Raw genomic sequence first — 17,083 nt, 5'->3', positions numbered from 1 at the left:
GCTCCTACATATTCTACGAAGATCTTTATCGGTCAGACCGTATAACAACATACGTTGTTCCCTTTGTCATCGGTATGTTACTTGCCCGAGATTCGATCGTCGGTATCTCAATACCTAGTTCAATCTCGTTACCGGCAAGTCTCTTTACTCGTCTCGTAATACATCATCCCGCAACTAACTCATTAGTTGCAATGCTTGCAAGGCTTATAGTGATGTGCATTACCGAGTGGGCCCAGAGATACCTCTCCGACAATCGGAGTGACAAATCCTAATCTCGAAATACGCTAACCCAACAAGTACCTTTGGAGACACCTGTAGAGCACCTTTATAATCACCCAGTTACGTTGTGACGTTTGGTGGCACACAAAGTGTTCCTTCGGTAAACGGGAGTTGCATAATCTCATAGTCATAGGAACATGTATAAGTCATGAAGAAAGCAATAGCAACAAACTAAACGATCAAGTGCTAAGCTAACGGAATGGGTCAAGTCATCACATCATTCTCCTAATGATGTGATCCCGATTAATCAAATGACAACTCATGTATATGGTTAGGAAACTTAACCATCTTTGATCAACGAGCTAGTCAAGTAGAGGCATACTAGTGACACTCTGTTTTTCTATGTATTCACACATGTATTATGTTTCCGGTTAATACAATTCTAGCATGAATAATAAACATTTATCATGATAAGGAAATAAATAATAACTTTATTATTGCCTCTAGGGCATATTTCCTTCAAGGGTTTCCCCTGAGCTCGAAGAGGGGCTAAGCTGAAGGCCTTGGCAGCGCCTTCAAGAAGGACACGACACCCGCGGGCACCGTCGTTGCCAGCATCGGCAAGCCGAGCAGGGATCTCTCCCTAGCCTAAAGCTGAGCAATCCCATAGCCGCCAAATCCAGAACGTAGATGGGGAGGCCAACGCTAGTCGAAATCACCATGCCAGGAAGGGGTAGGTGGGCTGCACCTGCCGTCGAAGGGTGGCACCTCCTCCGAATCCACGAGCGTAGGATCAGGCAAAAGGGGGGAGCTTTGAGGCGTACTGGGTAGGGCGGGCGACGAGGCGAACCACGCGGGGGTACCAGGGCGACGACGTCCAGCAATGCCAGCAAGCGAGGACTGGAGGACGCAGATCCAAACTGCTGTGGCCTTAGCCGTCGGGACATCGGCAAGCAAGGTGAGCTAGAAGGGACGCAGCTACCTAGCCGCCAAGGCCGGAGCTGCCCGGTAGTGGACGCCTGCAGCGAGGAACACCGGAGATACGGGGGCCTGAGGCTGCCGGGCCGGAACAACATCGACAAGGACCACTGCGAGAAGCCTAGTGCCAGCCACAACCGCAGATGCGTCGCCGCCTCCACACGAGAGCCGCCACCGCGACTCGGGAGGGGAGGAAGGCCGCCGGAGACGAGGGGGGCGCCTACACAGGAGGCAGACCGCGAACGCACCCGTAACCGGCCGCAGGCCTAAGACCCAACCACGGCCGACCGAAACGAGGCCATGGGAGATGGAGAATAAACCCTGCAGGGCCTTAAATCACCAGCTAATTGAAGGCACTCCAACTGCAGTAAGAACGCTTAAATTTATGGACAACAAGTAAAATTTATGCGGATTCTGAACAACCGGGCAATTCTCTCCTTTATTAATGAGATGAGACAAAGCTTTGCCTCCGTCTCGAAAAAAATAGGGCGAACACCAGAATATTTGAGGATGAAGCAACCAATCTTCTCTCTGTTGAGCTGAGCACACATACATCCTTTCAGTATTAGTCTATATCTTTACCTACTAATAAACCGGCTATTGCTTCTGGTCGTACGTCGTCGTTATTTTTGCAAAAAAGCCCCTGTAGTTTTTGTAATTGAACCCGCTATCCCTGTTTAAGTGAATCTGGGAAAACATTGTTGGAAATATGCCCTAGAGGCAATAATAAAATGGTTATTATTATATTTCTTTGTTCATGATAATTGTCTATTGTTCATGCTATAGTTGTGTTATCTGGAAATCGTAATACATGTGTGAATACATAGACCACAAGACGTCCCTAGTGAGCCTCTAGTTGACTAGCTCGTTGATCAAAGGATAGTCATGGTTTCCTGACTATGGGCATTGGATGTCATTGATAACGGGATCACATCATTAGGAGAATGATGTGATGGACAAGACCCAATCCTAAGCATAGCTCAAAGATCGTGTAATTCGTTTGCTGTAGCTTTTCCAAATGTCAAGTATCATTTCCTTAGACCAGGAGATTGTGCAACTCCCGGATACCGTAGGAGTGCCTTGGGTGTGCCAAACGTCACAACGTAACTGGGTGACTATAAAGGTACATTATAGGTATCTCCGAAAGTGTCTGTTGGGTTGGCACGAATCGAGACTGGGATTTGTCACTCCGTATGACGGAGAGGTATCTCTGGGCCCACTCGGTAATGCATCATCATAATGAGCTCAATGTGACCAAGTGGTTGATCACGGGATCATGCATTACAGCACGAGTAAAGTGACTTGCCGGTAACGAGATTGAACTAGGTATTGGGATACCGACGATCGAGTCTCGGGCAAGTAACATACCGATTGACAAAGGGAATTGTATACGGATTGATTGAATCCTCGACATCGTGGTTCATCCGATGAGATCATCATGGAGCATGTGGGAGAAAACATGGGTATCCAGATCCTGCTGTTGGTTATTGACCGGAGAAGCGTCTCGGTAATGTATGCATGTCTCCCGAACCCGTAGGGTCTACACACTTAAGGTTCGGTGACGCTAGGGTTGTAGAGATATTAGCATACGGTAACCCGAAAGTTGTTCGGAGTCCCGGATGAGATCCCGAGGAGTTCCGGAATGGTCTGGAGGTGAAGATTTATATATATGAAGTCAAGTTTCGGCCATGGGAAAGTTTCGGGGGTAATCGGTATTGTACCGAGACCACCGGAAGGGTCCCGGGGGTCCACCGGGTGGGGCCACCTATCCCGGAGGGCCCCATGGGCTGAAGTGGGAGGGGAACCAGCCCCTAATGGGCTGGTGCGCCCCCCTTGGGCCTCCCCCTGCGCCTAGGGTTGGAAACCCTAGGGGTGGGGGGCGCCACCCTTGCCTTGGGGGGCAAGGCACCCCCTTGGCCGCCGCCCCTCCTAGGAGATTGGATCTCCTAGGGCCGGCACCCCCCCTAGGCATCCTATATAGAGTGGGGGGAGGGAGAGATGCCGCACCCCAAGCCCCTGGCCTCTCCCTCTCCCTCCCGTGACACTCCTCCGTCTCCCTGCGCTTGGCGAAGCCCTGCCGAGATCACCGTTGCTTCCACCACCACGCCGTCGTGCTGCTGTATCTTCATCAACCTCTCCTTCCCCCTTGCTGGATCAAGTTGGAGGAGACGCCTTCCCAATCGTACGTGTGTTGAACGCGGAGGTGGCGTCCGTTCGGCACTTGGTCATCGGTGATTTGGATCACGTCGAGTACGACTCCATCAACTCCGTTCTCTTGAACGCTTCCGCGCGCGATCTACAAGAGTATGTAGATGCACTTCTCTCTCCCTCGTTGCGAGATGACTCCATAGATTGATCTTGGTGATGCGTAGAAAATTTTAAAATTCTGCTACGTTCCCCAACAAACGCTTCATTTTTGCAGAAAACCCCTGCAATTATTAGTTTTCAACCCGTGATCCTTCCCCAGTTTCCCCCTGCCCCGACTAAAAAAATCCCCTCTGCACCGGCCGGCACCCGACCGCCCGATTCAGCGCCTCCCACCGGAGACCGCTCACCGCCGACGAGGGCCACGCCGGTGATCTCCCTCCAGCCCGCCTGCCCCTCTTTCCTCTCCGTTCTACTCCTTCTCTCTTGGCCCCCTCGAGCTTGCCTCGATCCATGGCCTCTCCTTAAACCTAGCTCCGGTCACGGCCACGACTGGCTTCACAACTCCCGGCCGCCATCGCATGCGCCTTCTCCCGCGTCTCCCTCACCTCGCCTGTGCAGCACCGTGGCTGTACGTCGCCAGCGCCATCAGCTGCAGCCCCGCTCTAATCCACCTGCACGCCATGGACAACGGCCATGGAGGACTCACCTCCGGCTGCTCACTCGTTGCTGGCCTGCCAATACCTCCACCAACTTCTCATCCATCTAGATCAGGGGCATTTTAATTTCAGCAGATTTTCTTCTTCTTTGCAACATGGTAATTTGCTGAGATAGAGTCTTGATTTTAATTATTGCAGAATGCCAATCTGCTTTATGTTGGCTTTATCAGGGGCACTTTAATTTCAGCAGATTTTCTTTGTAGCGACCAGACCTCAAACAATCTGATCTCTGTGCTCCGGTGTCATCCCTGGATCAGTAATACTGACACCACACAGTACTCGGAGGATTTATAGCAGAGTAGCAGTCACACACTTATTACATCGAGTGTCTCAAAAGAGAGCTTATTATAATAAATATGGCTTAAGGCCATCTAATAACGATAACAGCGGAAGGCTTGGAAGGTAAGTGAGTCCATCAACTCCAACGGCATCACTGAGTATAGAACCATGACCTAAAAAATCCTTAATCATCGTCTGAAAAGTCTGCAACATTAACGTTGCAGCCCGAAAATGGGTCAGCACATGGAATATGCTGGCAAAGTAACACATAGAGAGTAATGGAATTAAACAACTATACTATATGCATATTTGGCTGATGGAAAGCTCTATGGTTACAGTTTTTGCGTAAAGCCAATTTTTCCCTACTTCAAAGGAATAAAATTAATTACTATCATGGTGGTTGTTGAACATTGAGAATGGTTGACAGCATTCTCAATCCCAATTAAGTAACATTATTAAAACCCAACAAAATTAACTTTAGAGTAACATGTTGAGATTCACATGATAATCCAGGTACTAGATACTCAAGATGTCCATAACCGGGGACACGGCTAACCATGATTAGTTTATTACACTCTGCAGAGGTTTGCGCACTTTTCCCCACAAGACTCAATCGCCTCTGTTGGATTTCTCGCACTACATGGTGTTTGAGAAATGGATGACCGAGACACAGTCTTTCAGAAGCGCTAGCACCTTACGATGGATAGACCGGTACACCTACTTTCCCCTACATCTGCTAGTCTATCCTGTAAGAGTTCGCACGACTTACTCAACTATGCCAGAGCCCATAATGGCTTTTGGCTGCACACGGAAGTTTCTAGTATGAATAATCTCATGATCCCTTTGAGCCTGGGTGGCGGTCCAAAAGAAAACAGGCAAGTCCTGGAATACCCAGATGCCTCAATCCACCCAGATGTGTGTTAGGTTACCACCTTAGATAAACCATTAATTATCAATCTCACATCTGTCATGGATATCACTCACCCAATCCACGTCTACTAGCATAGCATGGCATAATAAGCAAACGTAGAAGTAACTCCCAAAGGTTTGATAATAAACAGGTAATAGGTACTACCTCATCTACTTCTCATCCCACAATTTAATTAGATCCTAATCATGCAATGTGTGAGGATTGATCTAATGCAAGAAAAACTGGGTTGTAGAAAAAGGTATGATCAAAGTGTTACTTGCCTTGCTGATGATCTGCGAAACCTAGAGATTCAAATTAACAGGCGGTGCACTCCGGATATTCTATCGCAGACAAACAAACAAGCATACAATAAGTACTCATCTAATGCACAGGTAAAACTCAAATAGAAGATCTAACCAGAAAGTTCAACTTAAGAACCCTGGTTTGCAAAAAGAATCAAATCGAACGAAGCAAAAAAAGTCAAACGGCGAAAGAAAACAACTTCGTTCTAGTAATCTGGATCTAAGTCAAATTTTACAGTAGCAAAAACATGTTTAAGTTGATTATTCGGAAAGAGGGTTTCGAGACGAAACTCCAGGCTCTTGAATCGCCTGATTCCGATAAACGAGCGAAAAGTTATACTAAAACGAAAATCGGATCAGAAATCACGATCAGAAAATAACCGCGGAAAATCCGACGAAAAAGAAAAACGACGAACAGATTAATCGGTAATTAACCTAATCCGAAAATAATTAAAATAAAAAAATTTAAAATAATAAATAAAAAAATTCGAAAATAAAACCGACGAGAAAAAAAAATTAAAAAAAATTTCGGCACGGAAGTCGAGGCGGCGGAGAACCTCGGGTGGCGCGCTGCTCCGGCGGCGGCGGATCGGGCGCGGGGCTGGTGTGCGCTGGGGGCTCGGGTGCGGCGCTATATAAAGGCGCCCCGGGCGGAGTCCCGCTCGGGTATGGCCCATAGTCGGTTTCATTTTTTTTAATAATTACGCTCGGAAGAAAAATAGAAAGAAATACTAAACGGACTCCAAAAATCACGAAATAAATTTTCCCAAGTTTCTAAAATCAAGCCCGATTAAGTGAACATTTATCTGGGCCCAAACTATAACTTTGAAAAACGCGCATTTTTCCTAAATTCAATTAAAAATACCGAAAAACTCCGAAATAAATCTTATTTGATTTTTTTATTAAATCCTCAATATTTATATATTTTGGGAAAGTCATTTTATTCCCTCTTTCATATTTTTGTAATAGAAATAATTGATGATAAAATAAATAAAATCAAATGATCCTGTTTACAAAATTTGAGAAAACTCAAATATGTAAATAACGAAATCCCCAACTCTCTCCGTGGGTCCTTGAGTTGCTTAGGATTTTCTAGGATCAAAACCAAAAGCAAAATAAAATATGATATGCATGATGATCTAATGTATAACATTCCAAATTGAAAATTTGGGATGTTACATTCTTCTTCTTTGCAACATGGTAATTTGCTGAGATAGAGTCTTGATTTTAATTATTGCAGAATGGCAATCTACTTTATGTTGGCTTTATCATCTCAGGATAATCCAGATGTTTTCCTATGCCTTGAGGAGTTGTTGATGGATGATATACATAGGCTACCAAGTGGTAGCTCCAATGTTGCAATTGAGGTCAGCAATGGGTGCTTCTCCTGGGATGGCTCACCTGAGATACCAACGCTGAAGGATCTGAATTTTCAAGCTCAGCAAGGCATGCGTGTTGCACTCTGTGGGACGGTCGGCTCTGGAAAATCAAGTTTGCTCACTTGAATTCTTGGTATGGTGCCAAAGCTATTAGGAGAGGCCAAGACTTGCAGAACAATGGCATATGTCAGCCACACGACATGGATACAGTGGCAAAACTCAGGACAACATACTGCTCGGCAAGGAGATGGAGAGTGAGAAGTATGGCAGGGTCCTTGAGTGGTATTCGCTAAAGAAATACTTGGAGATCAAAGTCATTGGAGAGTGAGGCTGCACTCTTAGTGGCAGGCAGAAACAAAGGATTCCGGTAGCCCGAGCATTGTATCAGTATGCTGACAACTATTTGTTCCATGATCCGTTCAACGCAATTGATGCTCATACAGGATCCTAATTTTCCAAGGTAAAATACAATCTCTTTTTGTTACTGAACTTTTTTCCTACAATATTCGTATTTGTTCCGCTTGAAAAAGCTAGGACTGATCTTTTGATAATGTTATGTAGAATCTTTGCTGAACTCCCTTGGTGTTAGTTGTTCTTGAACCGAAGAAACTTGCGGTATGGAATTGACATCATTCAGTTCCTTGATGAAAACAAAGTTGCATGTCCTTTTAGTCTAAACGTAATATTATGCCTTGGAGCATATGATGGGGGATAAATCGCAGTTATGAACTGCATTGCACGTGCATGAAGGCGAATGATTTTTCTCGATGCCATTGCCATCTGGTACATTGTGTTTATCAGTGAGTAATTGGTACAAAGTTCAGATTATTAGTTTATGTTTGTCTTGGCAGATCAATGGTTTCGCTGTGGTCGTCGGGAGAAATATCATCAATGGTAGGGGAAAAGCAGGTAGGCTGAGGCGGGCACCCACACCAAGCGGCCGACCCAGGAAGGCAGCCCTGCAACTCCGCCTCGTGCCACTACCCATCTCTATGTTTGTGTCAGACCCAGCGCAAGGTAGAGGCAGAAGAAGAGGCCGGGAAGAAAAGCTGCAAGGTAGGGGGCTTTTGATCTGAAGGCAAGTTGGATGATCTGCTCACAAAGACACAACTCTATTCTGAATTTCTACTTGAAAAGATTGATCATGTCACAAATGTACCTTGGCTATCTCTCTCACTGTGTGCTGAACAATGTTTTGCTTATTTTCATCTTGGTTGCTGACATTGATGGTGTTATCTGTCAGAGAAAGTTGTTGAAGTGGAAGAAGAAGATGAACCTGTAGAAGAGCTGAAAAAAGGACGTGGTAGAAAGAAGGAAGCGAAGCCTAAACAGTATAATGATGTGAGTTCAGATTTCCTATGTTTTCTTCCCTTCTTCATCAATATGATAGCATAGTTGTCTTCCAGATTATGCGAATGTCTTTGGTTGTCATATACTATGGATGCATTGTAGTTTGATGTGTCGTCCGTATTAACTGCTCAACAGACTTTCCTTGAATAATTATACAGAGACTGTTCTATCTCTTATTGTTTCAAAAAATTCTGATTAACCGCTCCACCTGTGACAGTACTAAGCCGCGCATCCAAGACACGACGCTTGTTGGAAAGCTGGTCAAGTGGGCCCTCGACTGCGAGTTTTAGCTGATTGATCCTGCACATTAGCCTAATTGCTACAATAAACGGACTTACAACAATGATGCTTTCTATATTGAATTTTTATATTCGACCTCACCATTGCTTAGTTTCCTTTCTTGATGTCAAGACACAAAGAATTTGATATTCAATTATTATTTTTAGTTTTTACAATAGAGTGCTTCATTTATATGTATTACTGTAGACACATGTGAATCCTCAAGGTGTCAGGCTTGTTCTTATTATTGCTCATGCAACCCTAAACTTCAGTTAAATGTACTACTTTTTCAGGTTTTAGTGTCCAGATCTTCATTACAAAACAGGGTCGATGGTATATGTGAATTCTGTATTGGTTCTAGGCAAGTAGGTTGACATGCTCATCTGTTATCATGAGTGTCGTGTTTACATTTGCAGTTCAGATATTAAGCTTAAGCTAAAGATCTAACTGTACTGTCTAGAGGTGGAATGGGTAAGCTCTCTTTATGGTCCTTTTTGATGAATATCTTGCAAATGCCACACTAAAGTGGGTATTAGTCCAGTATGTTCTTATGTCTATGGATCCGGGAAATGTTGACACTTTATTGGTTTTGGTTACAAAAATGTTAGCTGTACATGTTTTCATCTTGATTATACGGAGTTCTTAAGTAATACTACTTCTCAGTTAGTTCATTAAAGTAATGATACAATCAATTGGATTGTTTTCTACGGTTATGGATCTAGCGGAAAAAAATGCTATTCTCACATCATTGTTTTAATCCAATGTTCAGCTTTCATGCTATAAGCTTTACTGCTTTAGACATTTTCGTAGGAAATGCTGAACGTTCGTATCAATTGAATCAATGTGGCCTTACATGTAGTGCCGGTACTGTTAAATTTGTAGATATCTTATTTTATTCAGCAGTACATTTATTTTCTTTTCACTTCTTTTTTATAAATGTCATGGAGTCAGTTATAATAGTGATTTCTTTTCCTTCTGAAAGAAATTGTTTGTCTGCTTTGGGTTTCAATTTTAATGCCAGCTCGGTACAATCTGTAACTACTTATAGACTACTTCATCTGGATGGGTTTGCAACTTTGTGTACAGTTTGCTTCAATACCTCTGTTACCATTCTACTGTCTGCTGCTATTTTTCCATTTGTTCAGTTGCTACCTCTACCCACCAAGTTGATTTTCTGCAGATAGAGTTGAAGGTGAGGGTCGTCTATGGGTCATCGTCTGACATGGTGGCCACCAAGTTGAGGTGAACGTAGGCAACGTTGGTCATGCTCAATAGGTAATGTCACAGCAGCTGAATTTCTTCATAACTGGCATAGGCAGTTATCGTCTTGTGTGCTGCTATTTCTAGAGGTAACCCCCTAATCAAATAAAATTTTGGCGTCTGATTCATCATACAGTATTTGTGCTTGGCGGGATAAACTTCTAAGATGACTTTCTATACTTTGTTAGGTGAATGGTATGTATAGCATGCATGTACCATCATATACATCTAGCCTGCCCGTAAGTGCAGTAAGAAATAATGATATGATGAGCTAGGGTGAGAATTTCAAAGTGTTGAAGACAGAATCAGGCTTTTATTTCTTGAATTATTTGAAGTGGATCATATATATGTAAAACTTCAAATAATTTCTGAACCCACTAGATGTTGCAGCGTAGAACTACTACTTCTTCAACTTGAAAAGGGTCCATGTTTTTTTCATAGCTGCATTGTTAGCTTATCTATTGATTGTGGTTTTCTTCCTGGTAGTTATAACTAAGTTGTCGCTTTACTGTAAACTGCACATATGCAATTGTGAAGGGCATCGAGTTTTTTCTTCAGAAACAAAGATCGTAAGCTTCTCTTATTCCCAGCAAAGCTCTCTACTTTATTTCGACTGTAGAGTAGGGGGGCGAAGACAATTTATGAGCGGAATGGTAGTGAAGAGAGGAGCTGCACAGTGGCTTCTCGTCGTGACAACTATTTTTTTACCTCTACAGTTTTGCAATAGTTGACTTGATGTTTTGCTTTGGCTGCTTTGTTGTGTACAATGGGTGGTTGTAGCTGCTGCCTGTAGCATTGTATGGTTGAAGTGTTTTGTCCTTGATGCAATCCAAATTTTGGCAGCAATTGTTTTGGAGACACGGGAGAAGACTTTGGGGCGACGTAGCAGTGTGTGGAGCGAGCGGAGCGCCAGGAAAGGCCACAGCAACACCTGCGCTTCAACCAATTACGATGGCCTCTGATCGAACCATACTAAGCCAGTGTAAAGGAATTGACAAAGTGCAAAATTGTTCAAAGAAATGTGGCGGGTGGTCCCACATCTCAAAATAGAGGGAGAACTCAGTTGTGTCATTTTATCCAACTATATATCAAACATGTGCCTTTTTGTCAAAGACAAAAGAAAAGTGTACTATGCAAGGAAATGTGTGCCATTTTTATCAAATGTCTCCTATCCCACTCCCACCCATGTGTTTCTCCTAAGTCATCTGCCCTTCCCATGCTGCCTTTGCCTCCTTCCTGAATCAACAGATCATCATCGATATCGGTTGCAACCGCACCATTGTCCCATCCACCTCTTCATCCTCCTCTCCTACTCCCTGCAAGTGCCGCTAGCTATCGCCAACGATTTTTACAATGTTCTTGACATTGTAAATGTCTCACGTTCTGGAACTTACACACTTAAATGTCTGTTAGAGATGTTTATCACATACACATGCCAACGGCACGGAGGGAAGGAAAATAAGCTGCGATATGGATGAGATGCCGTGTTGAAATAGAGGGCGTGGATCTGCGCCAGGGAGCGGGTCTTAACTAAGGACCTGAGCTATTTTTCTATCTCCCGTTGCAACGCACGGGCATTTTTGCTAGTTTATATCTATATATCTATATATCTATATACTAATATAAAAAAACCCAAAGAGGCAGATCCAATTAATCTCGGGCATCAAATCATGTCAATCTAACGACCTAGACTGCTTTAATGTCGAGCGCTCAACACGTTTAGCGTGAAGTTAATTTCATGCCAAATATATTGCTAATCACATAATAACACGCAAATAATATCCTACTTAATATCCGCATGCACTTAATATACTTCCAAATTAACGTGCATTGTACGTACACATTGACTAATGATATTCAAATTTTCCATGAATCAAGCTCAAACATGTAAAAGCGTTGCATTCACACTTTCATATACCACTTATATATCATCAGTAGTTCTGGTTAAATAGGAGAAGGGGAAGGGAGAGAGAATTTAAGTACACGGCAGAAAAGGAAGAGCATATATATCTGCATGCACGCACGAATCTCGGCGCAATCCATGCGCCGCGCCGTGTACACACGGGTTGCACCGAGATCCTAGGTCCGGGAATGGCGCGGGAGCGACGGTGCCTTAGTACTTGTACCCCGCGACGTGCAAGCTCTCGGACGCGGCGGCGTCCCCTCCGGCGGCAGCGCCGCCGTACTTGCCGAGCGTGGCCTCGGAGTTGCCCTTGCACCGCGCGAGGAAGGTGGCCTGCGCGTCGGCGACGTTCTCCTTCTTGCCGGCCCACTTCTTGATGGTGCTCTGCTGCAGCGCCCGGCCGAAGGAGAAGGTGAGCGTCCAGGGCTTGAGCACCGGCAGCTTGTTCATGGCGTCCAGGTTCTGCGTCGCCTGCTCCTCGCTCTGCCCGCCCGACAGAAACACCACCCCGGGCACCGCTGGCGGCACCGTGCGCCGCAGCGCCGCCACCGTGTACTCCGCTATCACCTCCGCGCCAACCTATGCGCACAACCATTCACAGCACGATCAGCCATGCAAACGAAGACCATGAAGATCATAGTACATAACTCTGAAAGAAGTACGGCGAGGGAGGGGACGTGCCTTGGGGCTGTCGGAGCCGGGGGTGACCATGTTGGGCTTGAGGAGGGTGCCCTCGAGGAGCACCTTGTGGTCGTTGAGCGACTTGTAGACGGCGGCGAGGACGCGCTCGGTGGCGGCGGCGCAGGCCTTGATGTCGTGCGGCCCGTCGGTGAGGATCTCGGGCTCCACGATGGGGACCAGCCCGTTCTCCTGGCAGATGAGCGCGTACCGGGCCAGCCCCTCGGCGTTCTGCTTCACGGCGAGCTCGGACGGCTCGGCGCCGGGCCCGATCTTGAGCACGGCGCGCCACTTGGCGAAGCGCGCGCCGGCCTCGTAGTACTTGGCGCAGCGCGCGCCCAGGGAGTCGAGGCCCTGGGTGGTGGTCTCGCCGACGGTCCCCGCGATGTCCACGGTGCCCTTGTCCACCTTGATGCCCGGGACGACGTTGCCGGCCTTGAGGATGTCGACGAACGGGGTGCCGTCGGCGGCCGTCTGGTAGAGCGTCTCCTCGAAGAGGATGACGCCGGAGAGGTACTCGAGGGCGCCCGGCGCCGTGAAGAGCATCTCCCGCAGCGCCTGCCGGTTGGCCTCCACGTTCTCCACGTTGATGCTCGCCAGCCGCTTCCCGATGGTGCCCGTCGACTCGTCCGCCGCCAGGATGCCCTTCCCCGGCGTCGCGATGTACTTGGCCGTCTTGATCAGCTCCTCTGTGCATTTCATCATAACACAAAAACCATCAGCAAGCTGCACCACAGACTCTAAAAACACAGTAGCCAGGCGAAACACAAGGCGAGAACCTGCGTATTTCCCGACGAAGGCAGACATGGCGGCGGCGGCGAGCGTGTCGGTCAGGAGCTCCGGGACCGGCGGACCGGTGGCTGCAAAATCCAAACGCTGGGCTGCTCGGCTCGCGCTTTTTGTGAGGTGGGTGTGCGAGCTATCTGTCTCGCCTTATAAACCCCGGACGTGAGGAGGATATGCCGAGCGGGCGAGGGGGATCTGTGATGCGCGGGCCACTGGCTCGCGCGGCGCCGGTCACTCGTTGGGGGTCGGGGGGATAGGGGGGGCGAGCCGCGCCACCCAAACCGGCCTCCGCCTGCTGGCCAGACAAAAATACTAGGAATACAATTTTCGCAGCTAGGAACAGATACATGTAGACACCATGGAGGAAGATCGATCCAAGAAAAAACTGAACAAGTGGTTGTGGTGATGTGGACTTTATCCATGCAGGGTGAACGTAGGGCTGGCCGGGTTTCTGACACGACACGAATGTATCATCAGATGGTGGAGCATACATATATGTAATACAGTTTTGCTAAAGCACATCTAGATGTGCCATAAGTATTGCACATCTAAGTCCTATGTCATTGATCTTACGTTGAGATTCGTGTGGGTATTTCTTTTTTCTTTTTTTTTATGCTTGATTCACTCACTTGGATGTGCAATAACTAGAGCACATCTAGATGTGCCCTAGACACATCCTATGTAATATTTCATTTCCCCGCTCTGCCGTGGGGATATGTGGGCTGTGGTCCGGTGTACAGTGACAGAGTGAGGTGCCAACACGACGTGTAATGTTGCAGTCTACAGCAATGTTTTTTCAGTATTTTCCGAGGCCTCGCAATGTGGAAGATATTGAAATTGGATATTTTGATGCACTCTAGGGCTTTGGTGTTATCGTCGTCGGATTTCCGGGAAGTTGGCAGGGTAATGTGATGTAACCAAGGGAGTACATGATACAAGATCGAATGCCAGGCATGCCGCGACGTTACAAAATTCACAAACTATCTGTCTGTCTATTATATTTCGAGTCCACACGTCTCCATAAAGAACAAAGCATCTCATCGAGCATGGTTTCCATGGAATCAGTAATACTATCGGTAAGTTGGACATGCATGTATATCGGTGAACACAAGCTCCAGGGTCATCTTTGACACACTCTCTCCATGTCAAAGCAAAAGCCAAAAAATGTTACTGAGCTGAACACAGGCTGAGACAGATGGGTGAGAGTAACTAACGGATGAACTCATCGCCCGAAGCATCTCAACACTGAGGCCACAAGGGTAGATGACAGAAACTTCATTCCAGCAGATCCGCCAGGGAAGTATGAGATGGCATAGTATACTAGCGCAAGGATCTGAAAAATAGAAGAGTTTTGTTAGCTCGAAGCTAATAGAAGTGATTGAATGCTCGGTACGCAACTGCTACCAGAGACACCAACAATGCCACAAACTGCAACTTTAAGGGGTTTGATGACCTATTCACATGCTACAAATTCACAGTTCTCTTCAAAGTTATTCCTGTTGCTAGCATGCAGAGAAGGGCAAAATAACAGCACAAGAGATTGTGGGAGAAAATTTCACCTGAAGACAAGAGAAGAAAACAGAAAGTATGTAGCTATGGAGCACCATTGACACATAGATGGTAGCAAACATGCTGCCAACAAATCCAATGGTGAAAGGTAACCTCTGTGGAAAATATTAAAACAACTTCAGAAAATGTACCAAAAACATACTTATTTTCGAGATATAACAAAACTTAAATATATAAAATATAAGATATGAACTAATTAAATCAATAACCCAGTAAGTTCCTTATAAACTGTTGGAATAAAAAAAGTATGACATATGGGAATACATAAAACCCAAAATGTGCATATTATTTTGTGAAAAGAAAGTATGTTATCATCTAAAAACACATCAATTTTAAAACAAAGAATACATTCAGTTATTCACTAAGCATGCCTTTGATGGAACAATAAAAAACAATGCACATTCGATCTTCTGTAGAAAAGCACTTAACCATTGGCAGAAAATCATTGACAATGCATTTTTCAGGTTGATGTTTCACAGCTGGATGCTCACTTGATAACATGTCAAATTATCAATGCCTCAAGGACATGCTATGTTACTGTATAAATTTGACCATACATTTTCCTTTTCTTTTGTACTTTCTTCAAAGCAGAGGAATTGTTTGATCATTACTAGAAAAATAAAAGTACAAAATGCGCTCCCAGCAAAATGTATACAATATACAACATATATAGCTTAACTAATATCTTCAAGGAGAGAATTGGATGGAAACAATCTAATATGTGCAGTTTGTGGTAAAATAGAAATTATCAAAAGACAGAAGAAAACAGCACAAGTTTTGTTGAACAGTGCTTCCCAGGAATGGTGCTTATTTAAGGACAAGGAAAATGAACTGATACCTCTCTGGAAATCATATGAAAGAGCTGATTCTTGGGCCCTTTCAATGCAAAGAAAGATCCAATGATGAAGGCACATCCCATAGTGAAACAGATCGCAAACTTTTGAGGCATTATTACCATGACTGGCAGGAATATTGTGAACGCGATGAAAACTAGGAAAATGCCACTGGCAAGAAAAAGGCCGAAATACATGAGAGATTTGCCAGATGGAACACTGCTTGTTGAGGACTGGAAGCTGCCAGGGAACCCTCTAACTCCTTTAGATACCCTGGAGAGAATAGAATGGCAAGGCAATCAGCATTCAGCAAAAACTAAACAGTTAAAAGAAAGGTTAACTAGAGGTTTGGTCAATGCCATCTTTTACGATTGTTCCTCTAGTTAATCTTGAAGAGCTGTGGCGATGTTTAGCCTTTCAAATTGCTTTAGAGCTAACAATCAACAAATGGCTTTCATATGTATGAGGTATGACTCTAAGCAGCTCGCCATTACAACATGAATCACGATGGTGACTTGCCAAAACATAGATTCCTTGATTGTCTATATACCTAATAAGCGACTAATTCAGCCCAACACCTTGCTCCTGACTAACGATCCTCAATCACGATTTGAGATAACCGGAGGAAATACAGTGCTGGCTAAGAATGATCTAGTTGGCCAATGCTAAGAAGCTATTTTACAATACTAGCTATGGAGCAAAAGCCTGCGCAAATTCTCTTCACATGCAAGCGATGTAACCAAAAAGAAACAGCACCGAAGCAGTCTCGATCCACATGGAGGCGATCCGGGAAGCGCTACGCTACTACAGTAACAATTTATTCATGGCACCGGTAGTTAAGCTTGGCTGGGGAGAATCCACCGCACCCCGATTCACTCGCGCAAACCCTAGGAGGAGGCGGAGCGACGACGAGAGGGGGGCTTGCTTACACGCCGAAGGTGCCGGTGACGCGGTCGTTGGCGGAGCGGACGGCGGCCTCGATGTCGATCCCGAATCCTCCGCCGACGTCCTCCTCGGCGGAGCGGGCGGCGGCGTAGGAGTTCCATTCCGCGAGCAGAGACGGCGGCGGCTGCGAAGACGCCGCCGACGAGGAGGAGGAGGGCGAGGGCCCGGAGCCGGAGAACCACGCCTGCATCTCGGGCCCACGCCGCCAGGGAGTAGAGACAGCCGGAAATGTGCCCTGTTTGTTTACTTGTTACGAGCCCCTAAAAAAAAGCAAAATTGTTACGATTTGCTCACCTAAACGATTTGTTTTAGCTGGGGTGCGAGAGACTCCCGTGTGCCTTCCCTTGCCGCTCTGGACCGCCCTGGCCTGGCTCGCAAGCTCCGAACCCATCCTGCCGTGAGTCGCCGCCGTATTTACTTTTCCAACCTCGTCTGCGCTCCCTTTTTCCGGTTAGTCGTGCCTGGCCACCGCCGTTGACCTCGACGCGGCCGCGGTCTGTGTTGTGTGATTTGGACATATGACAGAGGAAGAAGAAAAGTGGGGAGACA

General features: G+C 45.9%; 2 protein-coding genes across 3 annotated transcripts; both read right to left on the bottom strand.

Moving 5' to 3' along the window:
• Positions 1 to 11,702: 11,702 nt before the first annotated feature.
• LOC125517954 (fructose-bisphosphate aldolase 5, cytosolic-like) lies at positions 11,703 to 13,479 on the bottom strand. Its single transcript, XM_048682913.1, has 3 exons — positions 13,181 to 13,479; positions 12,405 to 13,090; positions 11,703 to 12,302 (listed from the first exon to the last, which is right to left on the bottom strand). The coding sequence occupies exons 1-3, from the start codon at positions 13,206 to 13,208 to the stop codon at positions 11,934 to 11,936; spliced, it is 1,083 nt and encodes a 360-aa protein (XP_048538870.1). The 5' UTR covers positions 13,209 to 13,479; the 3' UTR covers positions 11,703 to 11,933.
• Positions 13,480 to 14,159: 680 nt separating this feature from the next.
• LOC125517955 (protein transport protein SFT2-like) lies at positions 14,160 to 16,972 on the bottom strand. 2 transcript variants are annotated; one of them, XM_048682915.1, is made up of 5 exons: positions 16,829 to 16,972; positions 16,519 to 16,769; positions 15,595 to 15,862; positions 14,747 to 14,851; positions 14,160 to 14,520 (listed from the first exon to the last, which is right to left on the bottom strand). In XM_048682915.1, the coding sequence occupies exons 2-5, from the start codon at positions 16,722 to 16,724 to the stop codon at positions 14,410 to 14,412; spliced, it is 690 nt and encodes a 229-aa protein (XP_048538872.1). In that variant the 5' UTR covers positions 16,725 to 16,769; positions 16,829 to 16,972; the 3' UTR covers positions 14,160 to 14,409. The 2 variants fall into 2 exon arrangements, with proteins under 2 accessions (XP_048538872.1, XP_048538871.1); XM_048682914.1 differs by having other exon boundaries at positions 16,519 to 16,962.
• Positions 16,973 to 17,083: the final 111 nt, after the last annotated feature.

Source organism: Triticum urartu, chromosome 7 (assembly GCF_003073215.2).
Source record: "Triticum urartu cultivar G1812 chromosome 7, Tu2.1, whole genome shotgun sequence".
In the NCBI taxonomy this organism is placed as follows: domain Eukaryota; kingdom Viridiplantae; phylum Streptophyta; class Magnoliopsida; order Poales; family Poaceae; genus Triticum; species Triticum urartu.
The sequence above is the reverse complement of the archived record's forward strand: the minus strand, read 5'-3'. Positions and strand labels throughout refer to the sequence as shown.

Coding starts and splice junctions, on each gene's coding strand:
- LOC125517954 (XM_048682913.1), bottom strand. CDS start 13,208: ATGTCTGCCTTCGTCGGGAAATACGCAG. Junction 13,091..13,180: donor CTTCGTCGGGAAATACGCAG/GTTCTCGCCTTG, acceptor TGAAATGCACAG/AGGAGCTGATCAAGACGGCC. Junction 12,303..12,404: donor CCGGCTCCGACAGCCCCAAG/GCACGTCCCCTC, acceptor TTGTGCGCATAG/GTTGGCGCGGAGGTGATAGC.
- LOC125517955 (XM_048682915.1), bottom strand. CDS start 16,724: ATGCAGGCGTGGTTCTCCGGCTCCGGGCCCTCGCCCTCCTCCTCCTCG. Junction 15,863..16,518: donor GTCACCGGCACCTTCGGCGT/GTAAGCAAGCCC, acceptor TATTCTCTCCAG/GGTATCTAAAGGAGTTAGAG. Junction 14,521..14,746: donor TTTTCTTCTCTTGTCTTCAG/GTGAAATTTTCT, acceptor TCTATTTTTCAG/ATCCTTGCGCTAGTATACTA.